The sequence below is a fragment of the Acomys russatus genome, chromosome 24 (genome assembly GCF_903995435.1).
Source record: "Acomys russatus chromosome 24, mAcoRus1.1, whole genome shotgun sequence".
In the NCBI taxonomy this organism is placed as follows: domain Eukaryota; kingdom Metazoa; phylum Chordata; class Mammalia; order Rodentia; family Muridae; genus Acomys; species Acomys russatus.
Window position 1 is genome coordinate 6948767 of NC_067160.1, and position 25556 is coordinate 6974322.

General features: G+C 41.9%; 1 protein-coding gene across 1 annotated transcript in view; it reads right to left on the minus strand.

The window, feature by feature from the left end:
- Ppp1r1c (protein phosphatase 1 regulatory inhibitor subunit 1C) overlaps positions 1-25556 on the minus strand; it is a 99817-nt gene that overhangs the window by 29223 nt on the left and 45038 nt on the right. The window contains exons 3-4 of the mRNA XM_051167125.1: positions 18915-18952; positions 17165-17225 (exon numbers count right to left, since the gene is read on the minus strand). Coding sequence (XP_051023082.1) covers positions 17165-17225; positions 18915-18952 — 99 coding nt within the window. The remainder of the gene's footprint in view (positions 1-17164; positions 17226-18914; positions 18953-25556) is intronic.

Genomic DNA, 25556 nt, shown 5'->3' on the forward strand with positions numbered 1-25556 from the left:
AGTAGAGAGATGGGGGTAGAGGAAGAGAGAGTAGAGTGGCCACTGGAAGGTTTGTCTTCGGCCCCCAGTGGCAGGTAAGCAATGACATCACAGGTAGGCAGACTGAAGCAGATCTCTAATATACATAATGGTTGAATGTTTAAAGATATAGAGAAAATGTGTCTCACAATTTGAAGACTCTTTCTGTTGGATATTCATTTGGTATAAGCCAGTTTAGTACTGAAAAGGACATTTTTTTTCTCTCTGATTCATAGGCACTACTTTCTACATGGACTTTTGAAATCTTGCAAACCAGCAGAGGGAGCTCCCTTCCTGAGTTCTTTATTCTTTTTCGCAGGAAGTTAGGAGAACTGTATGTAAAACCCTTCAGGTCTCATTGCCAGTGAAGAAAACACTGAGTCAAGGCCCCTTGCTCCTGGAGTGTTTATGTAAGGGATCAAAACATTCCCGGGGATCTGTTGGCCAATTACCAGTGGTGGAGAGAAACAGTATTTATCCAACACCACTGGAATGGCTCCAAGGGATCTGTTCAAGACTATTGAGTAATAATGCAATTATGTGAAAAAATATATATTTATCTCAGGGATCAGAAGGGATTAAAATGCCTGTCTAGAAAACTAGGGCTCCTGACACAAAAATCAAAGACCTGCAGAGATTTGACAATTACTTCACCTTAATAAAATAACAATCCATTTTTGGTGAGGTTCTGCGATATTTACTTTTGGAGTTTTTAAAAACTAAATCTTATATATTGATAATTAATACTGATGTTGATTAAAGTCAAAACCTTCAGAGATTTCTCCTTGTCAACTTGAGCTCCGTGAACATGTATCCTAGTCTTTAAAAGTCACTTACATACTTAAAATAATATGACACTCAAAAACAGGGAGTATGGGGCTGGCAAGATGCACCAGGCAATAAAATGGCTGCCACACAAGTTTAAGGGTCTGGGTCAGATCCTGAAACACACATAAAAAAAAAAAAATCCTAGAGTGGTATACACACGTGTAATCTGGTGTTGAGGAGGTGGAGACTGGCAGGGATCTGAGTTCTATGGGCAGCCACTCTAGGTTAATAAGTGAGTCCCAAGTCAATGAGAAAGCAAGGTACACACAGACCCACAGAAACACCAGGCATACACAGAAACACACACTCTTGCACATACACACAGACATACACACGTGCACACACTCACATGCACACTAACACAGACACACTCACACATACACAGACACACACACACAATGTGGCACAATGTAGCCATGTCTATGCTACCAAAAACATGAAACATTGCCTGACTTGGGAATTCTTTGTGGCCATGAAAGAGAATCTTAGTTCTTTTACAAAAAAGGGTTAGACCTGTAGCGGGACTTCAAATTAGAAGATTTTAAGTTTACACTCCATCCAGGAGACAACGCTCACATGGGTCTGAAGCGTTCCCCACAGATTCGTGTGTGTAAACACTTGATTCACAGCTGGTGGCGATACTTTGGAAGGGGGCAGAACCTTTGGCTTGTCAGACCTGGCTGATGGACACAGGTCACTTGGGGTAAGATTGAAGGTAAGTCCAGTCCTGGTTCTGGTTCAGAATGGTGGTTTTTTTTGTTTTGTTTTGTTTTTTTGTTTTTTTCCTGTCTGCCACAGTAACAGGACCATCTGCAGTTAGTCTCTGGCGGTGTGGACAGAGGAGTCCAGCTGCCAGGCCTTCCTTGCACGTGCACAGTGCCCTCCAAACCGTGAACCACCAGGTTACTTCTGCCAGGTGTTTGAGCACAACAATGAGAGAAATAACTTACATATCAAGTAATTATAGGAGATTAATTAAATCATAACTTTATCGTCACCTTCTAAGAAAAACCCTAAAGAAAAATACTCATTGTTTTCACAATTTTTAGAATCAATAGCATTGTTCTAAAGAAATCTATAGGGGCCCCCTTTTCCAAATAGGCTAAGAACACTTGCCAACTGACCCTCCCTTCCACGTCTTTTCATGCTAGTGTTTACAGGTGTGTTATTTAGGGGCCAACAGAGTTACCTAATAGCAACGGGAGATGGAACTTTGAAGAAACTATCCTAAGCAAGATGCTACAGGCACACATAATTGTGAAAGATCAATAGAGAAATATTTTGAAAGAAATGATTTCACAAGTGCTAATTAATTTATTGTGCAGAGGGGCAATTACCTCAGGGAGCAATGGTGGGATTAGAAGATTGGAGTTGAATTCATTAAACATCAGGACTCAAAGCATGAAAGAGCACTGTGTTGGAAACTGCAGGTCCAAGATTCCTCCCTTCCAATCCCTTCTCATGATTTTTATATATTGTGTCTTCAATAGCATCAAAGGCACAGATGGGTACTGCTGTGATTGGAGAAAAGTTTTCAAAGCTGAGAGGGGAGGCACATGCCTGAAATCCCAGCACTAGAAAAGTTGAGGCAGGAGGATAGCAAATTCAGCCTTGCTCCATAGGAAAGCCAGTTCTGAAAGGATGGAAAACAGGCAAGAAGAAAGGAAGGAACAAAGGAAAGAAGGGAGGGAGGTGAAAAAGGAGAGAGAGGGGGGAGAGGGAGAGAGAGAGAGAGAGAGAGAGAGAGAGAGAGAGAGAGAGAGAGAGAGAGAGAGACTGGAAAAGAAACTCATAGAAGGGAAGAGAGCTCTTCATTTTGTTGTAGGTAAAAAAAAATCTATGGTTTATAGAAAACTTTGGAGATATTGGGAACTACTCCAAGGATTTATACTGATTCACATAATGGCAGGATACTTTTCTGTGAGTCAAATATCAATGCAATAGACGGTGTAAATGTAAAACCTAAATGTTGAGCCTAGTTTAATGAAATGTAACCACTATTATCCTATAGTAATGTTCAACACATAAAATATTTATTTTTCTAGAATCTCATAGAAATGGAGACAAAACTCAGCATTATTGCTCACTAAATGAGCCTGCAAAGGAAAACCTCTGAGCATTCGAAGCAGGGTGCTCAGAGTGAAATATTTCACAGGTCTAATAGGTGACAAGAATTTAACACTGGGTGACATGTTTCTCCAAACAGGATAATACAGAGTGATTACTGCTCTACTAACTACATGCTAGAATAGCTTATAAGAAAATGCAGCTGTGTGGTTGTGTGCAGCAATGAGTAACTGTGGTTGAAGACCTCATCACTCTTAAGGAAAAGCCACCTATGGACTCAAGACCAAGCCTTTGATTTTTTTTTTTTTTTCTAAACCAGATGAGCTTCTTGGTAAGGATCTTGAAGTACTCATTTTTTTCTTTAAATTTCAAAGTGTTTAAGGGAAATTTCTGTGTGTAGAAAGTAAAGAAAAAGGCAGGGGAAAATTGCTGTGTAGATCCAGAGAATTTTTACCATGTCCCTAATGTCTCCAACCTGTGAGAATGGAGCTTCAGTGTTGGGGGCTGGTCTGATGTATTTTTATGCTAATTATTGCTTACAGTCTGTGTAACCCACCTTTTGCTTAATAAAAAGCCATCCCACCTGGGCAGGGTAGGAGATAGGTGGGACTATGAGAGAGGGAATTCTGGGAAGAAGAGAGACAGCCAAGAGGAGAAGGAGAGAGGCCTGAAGAGAGGAAGGCCGCCAGGGGTTAGCTGGAGGAGAAGCACATGGCCCGTGCCGTGGATGGAGAATCGGGCCCAGATGAAGAACATTAGCAAGTATATGGGACTATAGATGGGAGGTGGCTTGATAGACGTTATTGGAAGCAGATGGCATGGGATTGAGGCAGAGATCCCATGCCTGAGGTCCCACTATGGGAGGTAGTTTAGAGGGTTGATATCTGCCCTGCCCCAGGTTAACTAAGGCTATTTTAAAATATAACAAGTGTCTGTTTCTTGATTGATTGCTAGCCAGGCCTACAGATAATGCAGATAATTTTAAAAAGCAATACTTCGGTTTGCTATTGCTTGGCATTTCTTATCTTTTTGTTTGTTTGTTTGTTTGTTTTGGTTTTCGAGACAGGGTTTCTCTGCGTAGCCTTGGCTGTCCTGGACTCGCTTTGTAGACCAGGCTGGCCTCGAACTCACAGCGATCCGCCTGCCTCTGCCTCCCGAGTGCTGGGATTAAAGGCATGAGCCACCGCGCCCGGCTAGGGCATTTCTTATCTTAACCCAGTTCTGCTCTAGAAGATCCAGAGAAGGCTGTGAAACTTCAGCAAAGAAAAAAAGAAAAAAAGAATTCCAGGAGTGGCTCGAAGATGACTCGGAAGTGCCTTGTCCTGCCGTGACTTGATGGGGGTGGTGGATTGGTACCCTTCTCTGTAGTGAAGGCGGGGGAGCATGAGGGGGGAACTGGGGAGAGAGAAGGGACAGCTCTGTGATCAGTCTGTAAAGTAATTAAATAAATAAATGAATGAAGAAAAACAAAAAGAGTTCATCTTGCTGGGGGCGGGGGTGGCGGCAACGTTCCAGCATCCATGTGGGGAGGCTAACACACACACACACACACACACACACAAACACAAACACACACAAATAAAATAAAATAAAATAAAATAAAATCTCATGCAGGGTGTGGTGGTGCACACCTGTAATCCAGCACTAAGAGAGGCAGAGGCCGGCAGATCTCTGTGAGTTCAGCCTGGTCTACAAAGGGAGTCCAGGACAGCCAGAACTATACAAAGAAACCCTATCTGGAAAAACCAAAAATAATAATGATAATAAAATAAAATCTCATTTAATAAGAAAAAACGCAAGGATACTAGAGCTATCTTTTAATAGGAAGTTGGACCATATACTGATTTTGAAATCTGCAAAAAACAAAAGGTGAAACTTTAAATCTTTCAAAGTTGTACTTCTTGCTTTAAAACATATAGCAAGGATGCTGGAGAGATGGTTCAGTGGTTAAGAGCACTATCTACTCTTCCAAAGGACTCAGGTTCAATTCCAAGCACTCACATAGCTGCTCACAACTATCTATAACTCCAGTTCCAAGGGATCTGACACCCTTACATCAATCCAGATAAAATAAAATAAAATAAAATAAAAATATAGCGAATGTAGTGAATACTTTTAGTAAGTCTGGGCCAGGGTTTGGGCTCAAAATTGTTCTACTCAATGACGTCATGCTTTGGAGTGTTTCCTCATCAGATACCAGCTCTCCCAGCTGTCTTGTTCACTTCCTGCTCTTTTACCCCTAAACGGCCAAGGTCCAGGAGGACCAATAATCTTTCAGTAATTACATATGAGGGCTGAGAAACAGCTTTACAGCCAGAAAGAAAACGACAATAACCACTCTACACTCTCGAAGACCTCTGTACGTCCCACTCCTGCAACATTTAAACCTTTATTGTCTTTGGGTTGGTATCCTGACGGAATACTGTTGGAAGCCACTGAAATCAGTTAAGCTACATTTTTGTGCTAAGCAGAGTGTGGAGAGGATTGGGTTCCTTGCCCAGGGCAAAGCAGGTACCGTGCAGTTCCCACTGCTAATTAGAGAAGAAAGGACTCAGTGTAGACTACAGATTGTAGGTGTGAGGCTTATTGTACATTATTTTGTGTCCTGGGCCTATTATTATTTTCTTGAGAGTGTAACCTTTGCACATCGTTCTTCTGCTTGGTATTTCATCTCTTGGTGAAAGAATCTCAATTGTAAACTCTGCTCAAACACCTATTGTGTTTGCTGCTGCTCACCCACTGTGCCCAGAACTGTGCGGACTTGAAGCGTAAGAGATGTTTTTGTCTTGATTGACAGGAATACTGATTTTGTTATTGTCGTGTCCTGCTGTTCCCTTCCAAACAAACGGCTCGCTCAGTTTTGACACATCTGGAATGTGGGTTTCCGCCACGAGGATGTGCTGAGAACGAAATTAATGAAACTGCTCCTAAAATTATCTTCTAGATGAGACGCGATTTTGATGTGCAGACGAGAATATTAACGATTTCAGAGGGAACATGCTCAGATAGGTTTTTAGAGCAGCGATGTTCGCAAGGAGTGCAATCCTATCCTCAATCTGCCCCACTAAGAACCAATCCCTTAATTCATTATGGCAACTTTACATCATCACAGATTCTGACTTGGGTTTCCACTAATTTATTTGGGACGTAAGAGGATGAGTACATTAACTCCTCCCGAGTCACAGCTATTATTTAGGAAACAAAAGCCAGGTTGTCTTTAACAGTCAGCCAGCCTTCCCTTCCCCCTCCTTTACCCCCCCCCCCCCGAGAACTGTATTGGAGACAGGCAGGTAAACTGAGGCCAATACAACAATCGAGGGTTGTCTCACGGAAAAAGCAATACCTTATATGTATTTTCAAATCACTCACAGACTAGGAGACACAACAAGCTTAAAAGTGAAATTGAGAGCTAAGGAGATGCTCAGCCTGTAAAGCTGTGCAAGCAGGACACCTTAAATTCAGTGCCTGTGCAAAATGCCCAGGGACAGGCGTGTGCTCCTGCAATTCCAGCACTACAGAAGACATGGCAGGTGGATTCCTGAAGCTCATTAGCCAGCCAATCTAGCCAACTTGTTGAGCTTCAGCTTTAGTGAGAGGCCTTGCCGCAAAAACTAAAACAAACCAAAAACAAAGGTAGAGACAGAATAAAGACATTCAATGTTGAGCACTCACATGTACACACACACACACACACACACAATCTGAAAGTGTATTATTTCTCTCATATGCAAAATTTACATAGGGTAAGTGTATGTGGTGTGAGTGTGTGTGTGTGTATGTGTGTATGTATGTGTGTGTATGTGTGTGTGTGTGTGTGTATGTGTGTGTGTGTGTGTGTGTGTGTGTATGAGACATGACAGCACAGATGAAACTGTGCTGATAGAAGATAAAGGCCAGGGCCAAAAGGAAGGAGGAAGGAATAAGACAAGAACATGGAAGGAAGTATGACGAATGTTACGTGTTTTTCTTACACGTGGCATCTACCTATGCCTCATCTATTGACACGCGAGCAGAGGGAATGTGTTTAGGAAGGAGCACGCACAGAGGATTGTAAGGGGTAACAGGGAGGAATGTGAGCAAAGCACAACCAAACACAAGTCTAACTCATTAGCTTTTATCCTAAGGAAGCAGTTTTTAGTAGACCATGCAGTTGCCTCAGAGTACAGCGCAAGCCCCTCAGGACAGGACAGGCTCACTGTGTTTGGAACGCAGGTGGCCTCTCATATTCTGTCTGCCCGGTTCTGACAAACCATCTGCCTGGAATCTCCACTGCCACTCCTCTTTCCAGAGGTTGCTCACCCCACCTCTGACAACAGAAGTCTGTTTCTCCCCTGGAGAAGCCGCCCCTGGACGTTTTGGGTGGAACTAGATACTTCCCTCTCTGCCGTGGATCGAAGCTATCCAAATACATCTCAGGAGTCCAGTGATTAGCATCCATAAGCTTACTTTTTTTATTTGCCTTTTTTTTTTTTTTTTTCTGTTGACAGAGATGACGTTTAGCTCATCCTAGCTCCTGAGTCTAATCTGTGACCTGGCAGACAGTAGGCATTTTATAAATGTTTGTAGCATGAGGGAGTAATTGAGTCAATGAATGAAACACACACAAGAAATGCATAGTTGCTTCTCCCCCCCCCCCCGCTAATATGGACAAAATTAAGCTGTTATATTTTTTAAGTCAGAGGATTAGTTAACCACTGAATCAGCATTTTGATTTCTTTTAATTTTTTCCCTCTAGACAGGGTTTCTCTGTGTTGCCTTGGCTATCCTGGACTCACTCGCCTTGGAGATCAGGCTGCCCTCAAACTCACTGCGATGCACCTGCCTCTTCCTCCCCAAGTGCTGGGATTAAAGGCGTGAGCCACCATGCTCAGCTTGATTCAGCATTTCTCTTGAGCTGTTGCGGTCCAAAGGGAAGATGAAAAAGAATATACCTAACGTTGTTCCTGTCCTGAGGAAACTCGGGGTTGAGCTCATGGGAACTGCAGACACCACACGAGGCACGTGCAGACACCACGTGGAATCACGTGCAGGCACCACACGGAAGCACGTGCAGGTAGCACGCGGTGGCACATCAAGCATCACGCGGAGGCACATGCAGGCACACGTAGTGGCACGTGCAGGCACCACATGAAGGCATGTACAGACCCCATGCAGAAGCACATGCAGGCACCACGCGGAGGCACGTGCAGGCACCATGCAGAGGCACATGCAGAATCCATGAGCATCTCTTAAAGAGCTATAAGGGACAGCGTTTATAATGAGGTCAAGGAGAAAAACCTTCTAAAGCAACAAAGCTGGGGACAACGCATGGAGAACAATAGTATAGTTTCAAAGAGTTAAGTGGCGCTCAGCATTGCTGCAGTGGAGGTGGGAGAAAGAAAAGGAAAGGGGAATAAAAAAGAGTAGTGCCAGTTGGAGAGGCTAGCAGGTAAGAGGGAGCCAAGATCTACTCAAGGGCCTTACTCTGAAATACCTGGAGGAATATGAAACAAGACCAGGGTTTGTGTGATCCGCGGTCTGAGGGGAGAGGGAAAGGAACGTGCACTGAGAGACAAGGCTAAAGGCAAACTTAGTTTGAGGAGAACACTATTATCACCAGAGGATCTATATCATATTTGCATTTTAAAACTAAATTTGTATTTTAAACTACAAAGATTATCTTGTAAAAGAAGCTGAATAGCTTGCAGAAACTAGAATGAAAAGATCCCCCCATTAAGAGGGCTAGAGAGATGGCGAATAGGACCAAGGTTCCATCCCCAGAACCTGCAGGTCAGGACACTAACACTTCTAACTCCAGTTCCAGGAATCCAATCTCCTCTGCTGCCTTCTGTGGGCACTGCATGCATGTGACCAGCAAGCCAAGCACCCACACACATAAAATTTAAATAAAACTTAAAATCCCATTAAGTTATAAGGTTGCAGGATCTTTGGCTATTCACCTGGGCCATCAAGATGAATCTGCAAATGGGATACGGGGAATCCTAAGAAGCCCCGCCTTAGCCCCGCCCTAGCCCCGCCTTAGCCAGGTGATGAGCTTTGCTGATTCTGTGACAATCGGGTCATGACAATGTCTCTATCTCTCTGTGACGTTTCTTCCCAAAACCCATTACCCTAGTGTCACCCTGAGAAGATCATCAGACAAATCCAAACACAGTGTTGCCCTGGAAAAATAGTCAACCAATATTTTCAGAAGTTTCAAGGTCATCAAGCCAAGGAAAGTCTGAGAAACCATCAAGTCACAGTCAAGAAAAACCTAGACAGATAATAACTGTGCACAGTGTGGTCTGTATGCCACCCAGCTGCTGAGCAACTGCCAGGAAGACAACCAAGATGTTAAACAACCCAAGACAAGTACAAAGACAGCATCTATATTGGTTTACAGCGTGTAATAAAACTGTTATACATAAAACAGAGATAACAGGTATACAGTATACGTGGAGACAGATGGACCAACTGCATAGTTTTTCTGTGACTCAAAAACTGTTCCAAAATACATATTTCATGTTTTCAGTGTGTGACTTAAGCTGGAAATTGCTCTGATTGAAAAGAATGTTAGTAAGAAAGGCAGATTTGAACTTGAGCTTTCTAAAAGGATTTGAATGCATAATGATTTCCCAGTTTACTAAAAGGTGTGTCTACCTAAGCCCGTTAGTGGAAGCTACTTAGACTTTTCCTGGTGGCAAAAGCAGCTGGGGTGATCACAAAGACGGTTCCCAGATGGCTGAATTAACTTCATTTTTGTCCTCCTCTTCATCTCTTTAGCTTTTGCGCTCTCGCCTCACCCTCTTTTGCAGCTGCCTGGATTCCAGGAATGGCAGGATCAATAGATACCCTGACAGAAAAGGGCCTGAGTTACTCTAACAACGGAGAGCTTCGCAGGATAGGACACCATGAAGAAATCCCACGCCACAGGAGTGCCTCGTGGAAAGCAGCCTGCTCAGTAAAGTGATGGCAGCTCGAGCTTTTCCCAGAGCGCGGTTCAGAACCGGAAGTGTGACAACAGCCAATCAGACCACGGGCCTGCTCTGTTTGTCAGCTTTGTGAAATCCATCCTCTCCTTGGGCACCCCATCTGTAAATCTCAACAGTCCTGTTGCTTGTAGTCCCTCAGGCTCTGAATTAGGGTTATTGACTTCCTTTATCTTTTCTTCAGAATATGCTACATCTATTAAATTTCTCTTCTGTCCTTAGCTACTGCCCTTCTGTTTTACTGATATATCTACATGAGTGGCCAAGACCAATGATTTGGGACACCAGAGCCAGGACTTTGTCTGAATACTTCAGCGACAAGTCATGAGGATTTAACTGTCTCTGAGATAGTGTAGGCTTAAATGCTTTGCATGTTTTCACGTTTGCATGCTTTCAGACAGACAAAGATAGGTTCCAATTTTCCATGACCACTTCCGTTTTACTTTCCACATGTATGTAAATACGACTGAGACTCTGAGATTCAAGAGTGGACTTACTTCCTGCCCACTGGGTCACTCATGGGTCTCTCCACGTCCCCTGGTAAGTTAGTTTAAGTCTCTACTGAAGGACTTGCCACGCTGTATAGTCAGTTTAATTGTGGCTTGCTTCTGCTTGCAGCCTTCTGCAAGGTTGTGACTTAGCTCTCTCACCTTCCTATCCACATAATTTGAGTGTGGAGCTCAAAGCAATGTGGTGCTAGGATTTATCCAATTAAACACAACCATTTGTGTATTTGAGAAAGATCTGAGCACATTGGTCTTGATTTGGCTACCCAAGCCAAATGCAGAAACTTGTCTCTTCTCCTACCTCTAAGACAGCGAGTCAGTTTAAAAATAGAATGGTATTTATTTGAAAGGAATGCAAATATAAGAAGACTAACTTAAAAATAGGTAAATACTACATGGTGGCACTCAGAGAAATGATAAGCAGGCTACCAGGATGAGACTTGATAGGCTGTGACCATATCATGGGGAAGGAGATACCCTTCTGTCACAGACCTAGGGGAGGGGAATAAGGTGAAAGAGGGAGGGAGGGAGGATACAAGTAAGGGGATAACAATGGAGATGTAATCTAAATAAATTAATAAAAAAAAGAAAAAATAAAAAAATAGGTAAATACATAAAATTTAAAAACAGTTAAATTCATAGAGACACATCAGTAGGGGTATATTGATAAATGGTGTGCTCACTTTCAAATGTTCATGTGGCATCATGAAGTTAATTAAATTCCTGATCCCATGTTGCTGTTTTGAATTTTTACTTCTTGTTAGGATTCTGCTTCAGTCTCCCTACCTGTGATGTCACTGCTTACCTGCCACATCCCTGGGCCATATAAAAGACACCCTCCCTGTGGCACACTCTCTCTCACTAGTTCTTTACCTCTCTCTACTCGTCTCTCTCTCTCTACCTCTCCCTCTCCATGTGTGTCTCCAGAGCCTGTGTCTGTATCTCCTTACTAAACCTCTTAAGTAGATCTGTTGCGTGGTGTGACTCCATCCCTCTGCACAGCTCCGCAGCTCACCTCTAACCACTGCCGCTCAGCTTTTACCTCTTCCTCCCCTGATTCTTTGTCCTTTTTCAGCTAGCATTCGAAGGCAATGCCACACAACAAGAAGGCCATGTTTGTTGTTCCTTTTCTTTGCCCCCCTCCCCCCCTTCTCTCTCAATGTGGATCTTAGAAAGAAAGAGGGAAGGGAGGGGCATCTATTTACATTTTGAGAAGGGCACATTCTTAGTTCCCCAGTGTGACTCCACCCTCCATTTTCAAAGATATGAGGGAAGATAAACTTAAGACTCAGAGGAAGTAATTAAAGAGCAGTGAAGGAAATGGGTCTAGAAATAGAAACCTATTTTTTAAAAAGGAGCAAGATTTGTATATATTTAGAATGTGCCTTGCTACCTAGAAATCTTGAGTTGAACAAGTGAACTCCACCCTGAATAGTAAATAAACTGATCCAGCACACACACACACACACACACACACACACACACACACACACACACACAATCATTGCCTCTCAGAGTTGTGTAAATACAGCATACTCAAGCCCCCTGACAAGACACATTTACTGTACACTTTGTGTCTGCACCCCATGTTCACCATAACCAACACGTCACTCATGTGCATTCTGGAAACTTAAATATCAGTATGCCTGATTGCCCTATTGGTTCACTTGGGGGAGTGGGGCATGGCGTCTTTCAGGAGCAGCTGCGTGAAGAAGCTACAACTAGGTTTCACTGAAAGGGAACCAGAATGTCAATGTTCTAAATTTGTCCACAGATGAGCTTAATAAAACCTTAATGATGTTTGCAAGAGGTGGTGAGATCGTGCTGTGTAGGACTGAGCACTCTTAGGGCTGACCTCAGTCCCTCTGGGCAAGGCCAGGTCTGCAAGCAGGGTCTTTCATCCTTTTTCCGGACTTCCAACCATAGCTGTGCTTGCCCCATGTCCTCATTACTCAACTCTGAAGAACTCAATGGAAGCGGTTGCACCTTGTTCTCCATCGGGCATCCAAATAACTACTAAAAATGGACCCTCATATGATACACCTGTTTTAGGTAGTATTAACTCTCATTTTGCTTCAGTTTCCCTATTAATTCAGGCAAGATTGTCTCTACTTCATCAAAGAGAGAAGACAAAGAGACTGACCCCAGTTTTCTCAACGTTGCATAGCTCACAAGCACCGATACTAAGCTACAAGCCCTCATGGATGTCACTTAAAACTCATACGCTTTCACGTAGCGTCCCCCAAAATCAATATGACAAGCAACTTCACCTAAAGAAAAGATGGATTATCTTTTAGTAATATTCCATACCTCTTGGCTCAGGCGTTGGCCCCATTCCTTAAACTATTTTAGTCTCCTACTAGGTCATTTGATTCCTACACTGGGTTGTTCCTTATTTTCATTTATTTTCACTATTTGTGAGAGGAGGATAAATTAAGATTTAAAAATTTATGGTTGTAGCCATTTTTTGAGAAATTAAAAATAAAACTTGGGGTTAGAATGCTATTGCATTTGAAACTCTACCCAATACACCGGCTGAGAGGAACCACAGCACCCCCGAGCAATGCAATTTTTCTTTTACAAGAAATTAGGGAGAATGAGAGGAAGGTGCTCCTCTGGGGTAAGTGAAACATATGACTTGCCGCTCATCAAGAATAGAAATATAATACTAATGGGCTCTGCCACAGTAAATGGATTTTCTATCTGCTCCTTTGTTTAATGTTCAGGTTTCTGTTGAAATCGATAGCACTTACTTTGTAGTAGAACACATTTGAATTCCAGTAGAACACACACACACACACACACACACACACACACACACACACACACACACGTGCACGTAGAAATGAGTCAGCCATATCCTATGCCAGGATTAAAATTCTCTTTGCTTTTCTGAAAGCAAGATTTGAGCAATACAACAATAATTGAATTGGCTGTTCTGTAAATTGCAATCTGACCACCATGTAAATAAACACCAGTTAAGCACACAGGGACCTCCAGTCATCAGCTGTCCCTTGGATGGTAATGTTTAGAGTTTTCTACTTATCAGGTCATAAAGCACTAGATTACAGTGTGAGGGGTGGGGGTAAGGGTTTTTGAAGAAGATGTCAACTTCTGTCATTTTTAAGCATAATATATATTTTAAATTTATGGCTGATCCATCTTTATAAAAAGTATGGTGAGCACAGGATATCTAAAACACAACAACTTGTCAACGTCAAAGAAGACTGCTGCTAAGGACTTCTGATTTGAAGGAAGAGAATCTTATTATAACTGGTAGGTAATTGTTAAATTGTGGCAGTCAAATTGACTGTCAACCAGAGAGAGAGAGAGACATATGCTCCAGGGTGATCACTTTCCACTTGTAGTTTATTCTGTCTGATTTGTAATGGGCTTGGATTAAGAATGTGAACGATAAATTTATTTCCTCTGTGGATGGCACACCATTGAGATCACCGAAACCAGAATTGTGATAGAATCTGTGTACAAAGGATGATCAATATAACAACCAGGACCAAACGATAGAAAATCCCATTGAGATGACAGTGTTGGTTTCCATTTTGCTGGGGTAAAACAGGCTTAAAATGTACTATTAGGAAGGATTGGTGAATATAGAAATCAGTACATGACTGAGGTTCAGGAATTTTAGATTCATAGTTAGCTTACTATTTGTCAAGAATGTACTAATTAGATACAGGTTGTGCTAGGAGATTAAGTCTGGGAGCATGAAGGAAATTTCAGGCATAACTGCCTCTTTGTCTTCTGGTCAGTCTTCACTCCAAGTATTAGGATGGTTTTGAAAGATGTATTTCTAGAATGATATAGATAAAATGGAGATTACTAGGAAATCAAGAATGAGTGAAAAGAAACTAAACGGCAGGCCTGCTTGATATCAGGATGGGAGAAGGACCTGAAAGATGTCTTGAAATATTTAAGTGTCTATTATTGAAAATTTTGCTGTTAAGTAGTAGCAAGACTCAGAACAGCTATAACAACAAAAATCAGAAATACAAACTTGAAGGAGCTTAGCGGAAAGTCTTCCTAATAGTGAGTTTCCAGAAAGAGTGTCAGTGTGTTGAACAGTGCAATAGAGTACTGATTGTACCCACCCACACCCACACCCCCACACCCCCACCCCCACCCACACCCTCCACACCTCCATCCCTCCACCCACCCTACCCCTACTCCCCACCCTGGCCTCCAGCTCTGCTTCCTGGCCCTCCCATCTACACCAATTAAGATTATGCAAGATGTTTGTTTGTTAGTTTGTTTGTTATCTGAACAGCTAGAGACAATTTACCAAGATGGAGAAAACTGGAAAAGAGCTTTATAGCTTTGGCTCCAGACATATTAAATTTGAGATTCTGATAATATTCAGGGCAGAAATTCAGTAGCTAGTTGCAAACTTGAGATCTTAGGAGTCATCAACACCTCTACCAAGACAGTGTGCTAAAACAGCACACCAGGCTCTGAGTCCTAGGAAATCCTCCCCTCAACCCAACAGGTCAAGTAGACATGTCTGTAATAGTAATCTCAAAAGAAAAAAAAATGTAAATTGCCCTGTAGGTTAGTGGAGACCAGCAATGGAGGGAGCTTCAGCGTCCCTTCCTCCCTGGCCTCTGTACCCTGTAACTCCTCAAACAAGAGAAGAAGACAGGCTCTGCCTTCTGTGGCTTGTTTTTCTAGCCAGTCACTCACTGGCTCCCTCATGAACCCACCTAGGCTTTTCCACAAAGCACAGTTTTTCACCACTGTTAATTACCTCTGTTGGTGCTTTGCACTCCCATCAAACCATTTTCCTCTCACTTACTGCAACATTCCACTGCAGTCAAAAGAACTTTCCATTTTGGGGGTAACTGTATTAATGTGCTTAGCATCTCAACAGCACCCCCTCTGTTCAGCCATGTTTCTTATGATTAAACCTCTTTCCTGTGCTCACAATGGACCTTAGGTTATGATTGAATAAACTGGTCTTCAGACATACATTTTTAGCTCTTAGGATGGAGGAGATGGTTTCACTTTGCCTTTATCTTTCATGGTAAGCTGTGCACTCATACAGATATTCACTAAGTGACTTGTATCAATGCCTGATGCCTTCGTGAAAGCATGGCTGCCCTTCCTCAAGGCTTTGACTCATTACTGTAGATGTTTGTGTTGAACAATATTTGGACTCCACAGTATAAAGCTATACTAAGAAAATGCTTCAATAGAACCAGCTTCCCTAAATGCTAGAATCCCACATTCTTAAGATATTTGAGAGCTAAAAATAATCAACACCATGGCCTCTTAGGCCTCTGAGTTTAAGATTTTCCTTTCGAAATAATAGAGCTACTCTCTGAGGACGTGAGGACATTACTACTTTACTTAGCGTAAGCTAACCCAAAATAGAACAGAGGAGATAATGGAGCCACTGCACATATATTTTTCATTGTTGCCCACTCATGCCCAAACCGATGTGTCTTGAAAAATATGAATCCTGCACAATGAAGAAATAGCTTTAAAACGCTACACTGACCTTTAGACAGCGATACCTGGGAACTTCAATAATTACCTTGGGATAAATTACAATGCAGATGATGCGTTATTTACTTATCCTTGTACAGACAGACAACAGCCTTTTATAACTGCTTAGCATGGAGGATTACCTAAAGTAGCTCATCTTATAGCCCACCTCCCTGAAAAGAGAGTAAAAAGTGGGAGCCCTCACCTGGTTTAGAACTCTAACCTCCCTGCTGGCTTCCCCCTCACTGAATCAGAGCTGGGGAGCAATGTGATAAACCCTGAGCCTCCAGCCAGGGACACAAGCTGGGACGTGAGACACTGGCCAAAACAGTTGGAGCCTTGTGTCAGGAACACGTTTGTGTGAAAAAGAAAAGCATCCTTTCTTGGAACTAGTATTTGTCAAAAATACTGATACACTTAAATGTTACTTGGCAGTTGCCATTTTGAGAAGCCCTGGGAAAATGCCAGCCTCTGAGCCAGCGTTCTCGGATGTGATTTGGGCAGCTGCTTGGAGTACAGTGAGTTGGTGTGCAATTGGACCCAGTACAGCTGCTCCTGACACGAAGGCATGATGTGACCCTTGGCGTTACACTTCCACCTAGCCCAGGGACTCCTGCTTTGCTTAAGTTAAGGGAAAAACTCCTGATAATCATGTGTCAATCAACAAGAGCAATTAAGAGAATATGGAAAAATTATTTCCAAGGAACTATATATTTTTTAAAAGGGTAAAAGAAAAAAAAATCTTTGCCATTATTTTGAAAATTGATTTTTCCCCCATTCTAAGATTCTGAGACTCTGCAGTTATAAATTCTTTATTGTTATTATATTTTAATTTTTTATTTAATTAATTTATTCAGATTACATCTCAATTGCTTTCCCCTCACTTGTATCCACCTGTTCCTCCCTCCCTCCTGCTTTCACCCTATTCCCCTCCCCTAGGTCTGTGACTGAGGAGGACCTCCTCCCCCACTATATGGTCATAGGCTATCAAATCTCATCTTGGTAGCCTGCTTATCCTTTCTCTGAGTGCCACCAGGCCTCCCCACCAAGGAGAAGTGGTCAAATACAGGGCACCAGAGTTATCAATTCTTCAACTGCCTGTTTCACCAGGATGAAACTAAGCTTCAGAGAGGTGAATCTCTTCTGGATCTCCACCCCGTTGCTAGAGGCAGAGCTGAGACTGGCATATGACCTAAAGAAGAGCTTTGGGGACAAAGAGCTTGCCAGCGCTAACACCCAACACTCATGACAGCGCATGACGGTACCCAGCTTTACCTTTCATGGCAGGCGGCGTGTACACGCTCTGCTTCCTTTGCTTAGGGGATGCGGTCTGCGACTGTGGACAAGGAAAGTGAAAGCATTATTTGTTGTCAGACCTGAGACACTGAGCGCGAGCTACATGAGACTTTGTGTCAAAAACCCATATTAACTTATATTTTAATGTTGTGAATTAAAGGGTCCTAATCAATGAGTTCTAGTTTTGCTGGGAAAAACTTAAGTGTAAATAGTCACAAGGGGTAGTTTTATGTTTCCGTACATATAAGAAATAATGTGAGGTGCGGAGTTTGAAAGAAAGTAGAAATTATGTGGGAAAATTTTATCTTGAATTGAGGCACATTTGTGCAAACTAAATTGTCCTCAAAATCATCACCCAGATGTTATTATTTACTGATGCAAAATAAATCTACCAAAAAGTAAAGGTAAGAAAATTGAAATAAACACTTGTCAAAAGCTTAGCAAATGAACACCTTGCACCATAGACTGTTTTTCCCCTTTTACTGAGGATCAGACCCAGGCTCTCACACACAGGCACACTCTGCACTGAGCTACTCATCCAGACCAGCACATTCTCTGGAGCAGAGTTCTTTGGTACCGGTCTGCACTGAGGTCAACTGCGTGGGCGCCTGATGACTCTGAGGAACCATTCTCGCTTCAGTCCTATCAGGCAGGCCTTGATTAGCAGCCACGACCTCTGGGATTCCTTGTGTCCTTTTCCATAGACACATTCTAAGGTAAGTAGAAAGTTAATTCTACAGAAATGGTGTGTTGTCTCAGTAGGATAACGGTGAAACATCATGAAACCGACTTTATGTAAGTAAGTGCTTAGTTTTCGAGGCCTTTTTGCACTTGGTTTCTCAGTGAATGGTTCAAAGCTGTGCAGATGTTATTTGGTGTTTTGCAATTTCCTAAATTTCTTCTTTGGGTGTTGCATGCTTACTATGATCATGGAAACTGCTTGCCCCACAGTCCCTCTGTTCTCTCTTTGTCCCATTACTGGGCCTACATAACTTCTTCATATGTTATAAATGCTATCAGATCCTCAACTCTCCCCTGCCTCCTACTTCCTGTCTGAATTCTTCATCTAGAAAGGCAAGAGATATACAATGTTCGTACTGAGTTTGCATTTGAACTTGTTATTTAGGGAGCCCATTAGTTCTGGTGACAGAAGCTCTAAAAAAAACTCATTCTCTCCAGGCTTGAGCTATCAGGCTGACTTTGGCTCTAAACAGCTAAAGACTTTTTAAGATGAGGCCGGCACTGCCTCTGTCTCCTTACCCTTGAATTTCAGTGTTGCCTATGCCTGCTTATCATGTCTCTATATAAACACTCAGGAAATTAAATCTATCAGTTGTGTATCTTACCACTAAAATCAATGTTTAATTTTGAATTTTTTTACAAGGCTTAGAGTCTCAGCAAGAAGCAAGGTAACTGAGAAGCAAACATTTTCATCATAACAGTTTATTGCAAATTCAGGAAAAGCAATCTAATACTTTATATAGCACAGTATTATTTATTTATGTCATTATGTTATCTATGTCATTATCACTCACATGGTTAATGTAGACTAATACCAACAAATTCTGTTCCAAAGAATAGGCTGAGCTGGTCATGTAGCTCAGTGGAGAGCTTGCCTGTGTGTGAGACCCTGAGTGTGATCCTCAGAATAAGGAGGGGGAAACCCACTGTGATATTATCACAGGTAATTGTGTTATAACACATTTATTCAAAATATAGGAAAACTTACTTCTTCTTGTGTGTTGCTCACCCTCTTCTCATCAATTTCTGAAAGACAAGTTGACACAATTCGTTAGAAATGTAGTAGTCTTCCTTATAATTGCATGCTAATGTTTTCAAAGTCTATTTAGAAATAGTTCAAACAATTGCCACATGTGTGTATAACAACTGTGAGGTAGGGCTGAGATGAACAGGAAGACAGGTGAACCATGTGCTCCTGAGAGATTTTTTCCGCCAAAGTTTAAGTAAACACATGGGAAAGCCGTGCACTTGACAACTCAGATTGCGCACCTTCAGCATCCAGAAAGAACACCAGGGAAATGACGCACAGCACCATGACAGATGACGTCAGCCAGCCTGTGTTAAGACTTAAGCATCCTTCTCTTTTAATTGATTTTCCTGAAATTACCAGTAACTTTAGTATATTACTGCTCAAAGGTCTTCAAGTTTGTCCCTGACAATCCCTGTTTTCACAGTCAGCTTAGTGTCCATGACTGTTAAGAGGGCAGCTGCCTCCATTCCATGGGCCTCTGTACAGAGCCAGCAACTGCCAAACCTTTCTTAGGATATTGCTCAGCACCTTGTCACAGGCTGTGCAGAGAGAAATTGGGGGGCGAAGGTGCTCATGGCTGGCACTCCACAGACAGCTGCTGTGGGTTGAGAGTCTTTCTTCCCTGCTTGCTTTGCTTGGTTTCTGTCTTGGCTTCTTGACCTAGTGACTGTTTCCTATTCCTTATGTAAGTTCCCAAAGAAAAAGATGAATCCAATGGTCCAACACTGAATGAGGACTTTGTCTTTGAGTCACAACAACTTAAGTAGCTGAACACAAAATTAACAAGAAAAGAATCAGTAGCCCTCCTATATACAAATGACAAAACAAGTCGAGGGAGAAAGAAACCAGGGGAACAACACTTTTCACAACAAGCCTCAAATAATATAAAATGTCTTGGGGTAACTCTGCCTAAGCAAGTAAAAAGCTTGTACAATAAAAACTTTAAGATATTGAAGAAAATATCAGAAGATAAACATGCTCGTGGTTCAGTGGGATTAATATGGTAAAAATGGCCATCTTACCAAAAGCAGTCTACAGATTCAATATAGACACAGATAAAGCAGAATGTAGCACGCAGTTACCCAGAGCTAACTAGAAGTAGCAAACAAGTCTCTTTCTAGGCATGAGTATGTATGTTTCCATGTACACTTACTACTCTTTGTAAAATGACACCCCTGGAAAGCTTCAATGTATCAGTGTGAAAATTTGTGCTGTCACATTTTCATTAAATAACCCATGTGCTCCACTGTAGCAATGGCAGAAAAGTGATCAATTGTAATGTTAAATGGCCACAGCAATCAATCTCGGGCTTACGCTTTAGGGCTATTTAATATTTAAGATAATATTTAATGTAATATTTTAAGATACATATGAGCTCTCACCATTCACGTTGAACACTTGTACTCTCTCATAAGATACACTAAAAGATACCTTTCCAATAAAAACTGTGTTCATTATATAATTAAATGAAAAAGACTGCTTTGTAGGCATAAGGTTATCGTATAGTTTAAATTCTAATTACTTATCTAAATGTTGTGTAAGCTCTGCTCTCCAATTGTCCCCCTGTTATGCCAATAAAATAGCTTACAGCCAATCAATGAGCAGGGGAGAGAATAGGGCTGGACTTCCTGCCAGCCAGGGGAGGAGGAGTTAGGGAGGAGGCAGGGATTCAGCCAAGGGGAGAGGTCCAAGGAAGATCAGAGGGAAGGAGTTGGAGCCAGGGAAAGCTGCAAAGTGCAAGCATGGCTGGGATGTTTGCTGGACTAAGATAAAGTAGCACAGAGGGCTAAGAACTGCTCAAGATTGCTGTTGTGAAGCTTATTTTTAAACAAATACAAAAGAGGCTTGATTATTAGTATGATAGCCAGGCTAAGAAATAAGCTAAGAGAAATACTGTTTTACAAAAATAACTTCAACAGTTTTTATTGTTTTTGTTGTGTTACAGTGACAAAAATTCATTTTGCTGTAGAAGCAAAAATGGAGAAAACCAAGTCCTATGTCCCCATCCTGAAAGTAAAGAATTAACTTCAGATCATAGTAACCCAGGCAGAGGTAAAAAAATGTCCCAAAACCACGTTAGAGTTTTCCCACAATTCACTGATAACTTCTTTTCCTTACTAGGTTGCTGTTGGATTTCTGCCCTCCTAACACCTTATATAAACCCACAGTGTCTGCTCACAGGACACATTTACAAGGAGAATAAATACAAACACAATGTTCCTAATAATTTGTACCATGGAAGTTGTCAGCAACAAAGGAGACCCATAAAAGCACATTCAAGTCTTGCCAACTCTCTGTAATATCAAAATGACATTTATAATGTCCACATGTTCTGTGCCAGGCTATGAATTGTGACCCCCATGGCCAACTTCAACAGTTTTCAGGAGTACGGATCTCTAATAAAATGAGAAGAGATCACTGTATTCAAATATTGTCAAACTTTCTCAGTAAGCAGAAAAATGATATTACTTTTGGCTTTAGTTGAACAAAATGAATTTGTAATTGATGAGAAGTTTTCCAGCTGACTATCCCTAATTAAAAACTTCAAAATTTGGTAACTAGAAACTCTCTGCAGTTAAGATACCGTGAGGCTTGGCTATGAGGGCCAAAGCTCTTATCTTAGCACCCATGTTGGGGGACTCACAAATTCCTGTAACTCTGGCTCCAAGAGATCCAATGTCCCCTTCTGGCCAGTGCAGTCATGCACTCACATAGAAATGGGCACAAACACACAAAGACATAGATACAGACACACACAGAGATACAGACATATAGAGACACAGATACAGACACAGGCGCACAAAGGCGCAGACACACACAGACACAAACCACAGTATACACACAAATAATAAAAATAAAAGTAATTCTTTAAATTTATATACACATTGAAGCTATAAAATTTCAGGAAAGATTTACACAGTTTTTTTCATTAATTAATTTATTTAGTCACTTTAGAGCCTGATTGCAGCCCCCTCTCTCCCCTCCTTCCATTTCTCCCTTCCCTTTGCTGAGAAGGGAAGGCCCCACCATAGGTACCAACCTACCCTTGCACATCAAGTTGCAGCACTAAGTGCATCCTCTCCCACTGAGGCCAGGCCAGGCAGCCCAGGTAGGGGAAAGGGATCCAAAGGTAGGCAACAGAGTCAGAGACAGCCCCTACCCCAATAGTTAGGCACCTGATGACCAAGCTGCACATCTGCTACCAATATGTAGGGGCATAGGTCCAGCCCGTGCACACTCTCTGGTTGGTGGTTCAGTCTCTGGGAGGCCACGTGGGCCCAGATAAGTTGATTTTTATTAGCATGACTAAAAATTAGCTTTATTTTATAGTACAGTAGCACTTCAGGAAAAAAAAAAAACACAACTTATAGGTTTTTGTTTTGTTGTTTTTGGTGCCCCAAAGACTTAATTACAAGGGGACTAGTGCTATGTTTGGCAGTCTGTAAAGGAATTTACCATCAGATTGCTGAAAACAGCAGAGGAATCTAAATTGTTGCCTTTTAGTTGATTCTCTATTTCTTTCCTCACATTTGAAGACGAGACATTCTTCGGAAGTCCCTAGGACTACATCCCGGGCAGCCAAACAACAGGCGGGGAGACAATGACAGGCAGAGATAGCTCAGAGGCCTCAAGTCCCCCAGTTCCGAATGGAGCAGCACAGTGGGTACCAGCACTAAGAAGGGACGACAAACCAAGTGCAGAAGAGGACTGTCCTATCCTGCTGAGCATCCTGAGGCCTTTAGATTCCTCATCTCCCTGCAGTTTTAGTACCCTGGTTTAGAATCGTTGTGATTAACATGCTAGGTAAACCTACCCTGCTTCTCTTACAAGCAGTAGAGGACTGAACTGATACTTCTCCAGAGCAGGGCTGGGTGGAATTGGGTTGTACAAACTCTCTCTTCAGGCAGCGAGGATGAAGCCTCTCACTCTGGCTTGCCCAGCTCTCCCACCTCCCAGGGCAGACTGGGGAATCCTGCCTCGCTCTGCTGGAAGCCTGTTATTTATTGAGTCACTAGGCATGGTCTCTTCTGTGTTCTCCTCTGTGCACTTAGTTGGAGTTTTTGTTTGTTTTGGTTTTTGATTTTTTTCTTTTTGGTCAAAACTGGGGTCCAAACTGAAGCCACCAGAGCAATGAATTTAATTGCACTGGGAAAAGAGACATGGGCAAACCAGAAAGCAGGACCCTTGGCTTGCTGTGCCAAGAGTCACTTGGCTGCATTTTCTTTTCAACGTCACTTCTAGCTTTCCTTTCTTAAAACTGAAGATAATCCTATTACCAAATTGACTTTTCCCCAGAGCCTTCTATAAAACAACTCATGTTAAAGGCTATCCAATAACCCCTGGGTGCATGGTAGGGGTCGTCTACGCCCATAGAGAAGAACATGGCAAATAATACCCGAGAGGTCATGTAGAAGACTCAACACTTTTGTCTTATGACTCCAAGTTGTATTTCTGCTCCTATGTCACAGTTCCTGTGGCTGCTTTGCATCACACGGAAAGAGAGCACAAAAGGTAGAGCCTCTGAAGTCCCCAGAGCATGCTTTTCAGGGGTCTTCTTGACCTTTATGAGTTTAGCTTCTCTTATTTAAGTATTAGTTATCCCCATACACACTCGAGTTACTGGAGGACCTCAAAGTTGTTGCACCATCTGTCTCATCAGGCATCGTTTCCAAATGACTGATTTTTTTCCCCCTTCGAGTTGGAGTTTGAATTTGTCATATTTCTTCCAGGAAAATAGTTTTGTTTGAATTGGTATTAATTTAATCAGCAACATGATAATTGTTTTTGAAAAATCCTTCAGAAATAATCACCTAAAGAATCGATGATAAAATATAGATTCTTACATTAATGTTATTTGCCAACAGAATGATAATTCTCCGATGTTCGGGGAAATGTAGAAAAATCAATGGCATCACTATTAATAAGCATTCAACATCTTCCAGGACTGTGTCTTATGCCCTTTTTAGCTATAGCTTCCTTTAAAGAGTCATAATTTGAATAACTTTAGTTTTAGGCATTTTGAGTCATTACCATTTCATCTGCCTTTTACCTAAAATAGCACAACGTTACTTTTTAACATAATCCCTAAATGAAGCTCACTGGCTGGAGAGGAAATGGCTGAGTGGGCTGGAATGTGATTGGTGCTGGAGGAATTTGGAGGACACCCACTTCCCCTATGAGATATGGGACACTGCATTTGGAGTTGGCTACTCACCAATAGTTGGGTAATTATTTCTGTCTCCATAGAAATGAAATGCTTCCGCTCTCTCCCAACAGTTTGCTAACACTGCCAGTGACTTACTGAACCTTCTTTAACATCTTCATTAAAACTAATCACTTTCCAGCCAGGCACTCCTATAATCCGAGCACTTGGGAAGGCAGAGGCAGGCAAATCTGAGAGTTCGAGGTCAGCCTGGTCTACTAAGTAAGTCCAGGACAGCCAAGGCTACACAGAGAAACTCTGTCTCAAAAAAATAAAGCCCAAAACAAACACACAAAAAACCCAGACTAAACACTTTCCATATCTGGAGAAGATAATGCCACACAAGCAAATGCAAATTATATATATCCATACATTTTGTTTCTTGTCATAAATTTCCAACTTAAACTTCTGATCTCTATTTCTAATTTGAATTGGTGAGTAATTTGGGGCCTAAAACTCATGAATAGAACCTATAAGCAAATATATATACCTGCATATATGTGACCACACAAGTGCATTCCACATACACATGAAAAAAAGACCTCAAAGGCAGCACGGTGCTTTTTAGCTTTATGAGGAAGATGCAGGACAAGGTATACAAAGTTTAAATTATGTAGGGTAAAGAACTCTAAAGATACGGCATGAACCCATGGTTAATATTGTTATACTGGTAATTGCCAAAAAAAAAAGAGGAGAAGAGGAAGTAGGAGGGAGGCAAAAAAAAAGAGAGAGAGAGAGAGAGGAAAGAAGGAAGAAAAAAAGATAGATGCGGGCATAAACAGTGGTCATATTTCTGTTTTAAGGAAATTATCCTGAGAGGTAAGTGGTCACTGAGCTGGAAAAGTCTTCCCATTAGGATGGGATGGCAGGATCTAAGCAATGGGTGATGACTCATTGAATCAGGCTGGAGAGACATTTGAGAGAAAGAATGGCCAAGCTTTGGCCACTCACTGGGTGGTTGTGGCTGCAGGTATCAGCAACAAAAGACAGGGACTTAAAGATCATTTTTAAAGGTCATACCCGGTGTCTGGCTCATAGTTTTGCATATTCATGAAATTGTTGATTTTGAGGTGATTGTTGATTATACAAGTGAGGAAAATTCAGAAATGGTAATACTCAGGATTGAAAGCCCAGCGGAAGACTGATCTGGGAGCAGTTGGGTGAATCAGGGCATAAGAAGACACAGAGCTAAAACAAAGGCTTTACAAAGATAGAGAAACAAGGCTTGGTGGGAATCCTGCCTGCATACCCACACAGTTCAAGGAGAGACTGAAAAAGATAAGCCCATAAAGAGATAGCAGAGTAGCCACCCGGGAGATCAGATGTGTCAGCGATGACCTACACAAGAAGTCCCAGAGTATACCTGAATCTTTTTTGGGTCAGCACTCTTTTTTTGA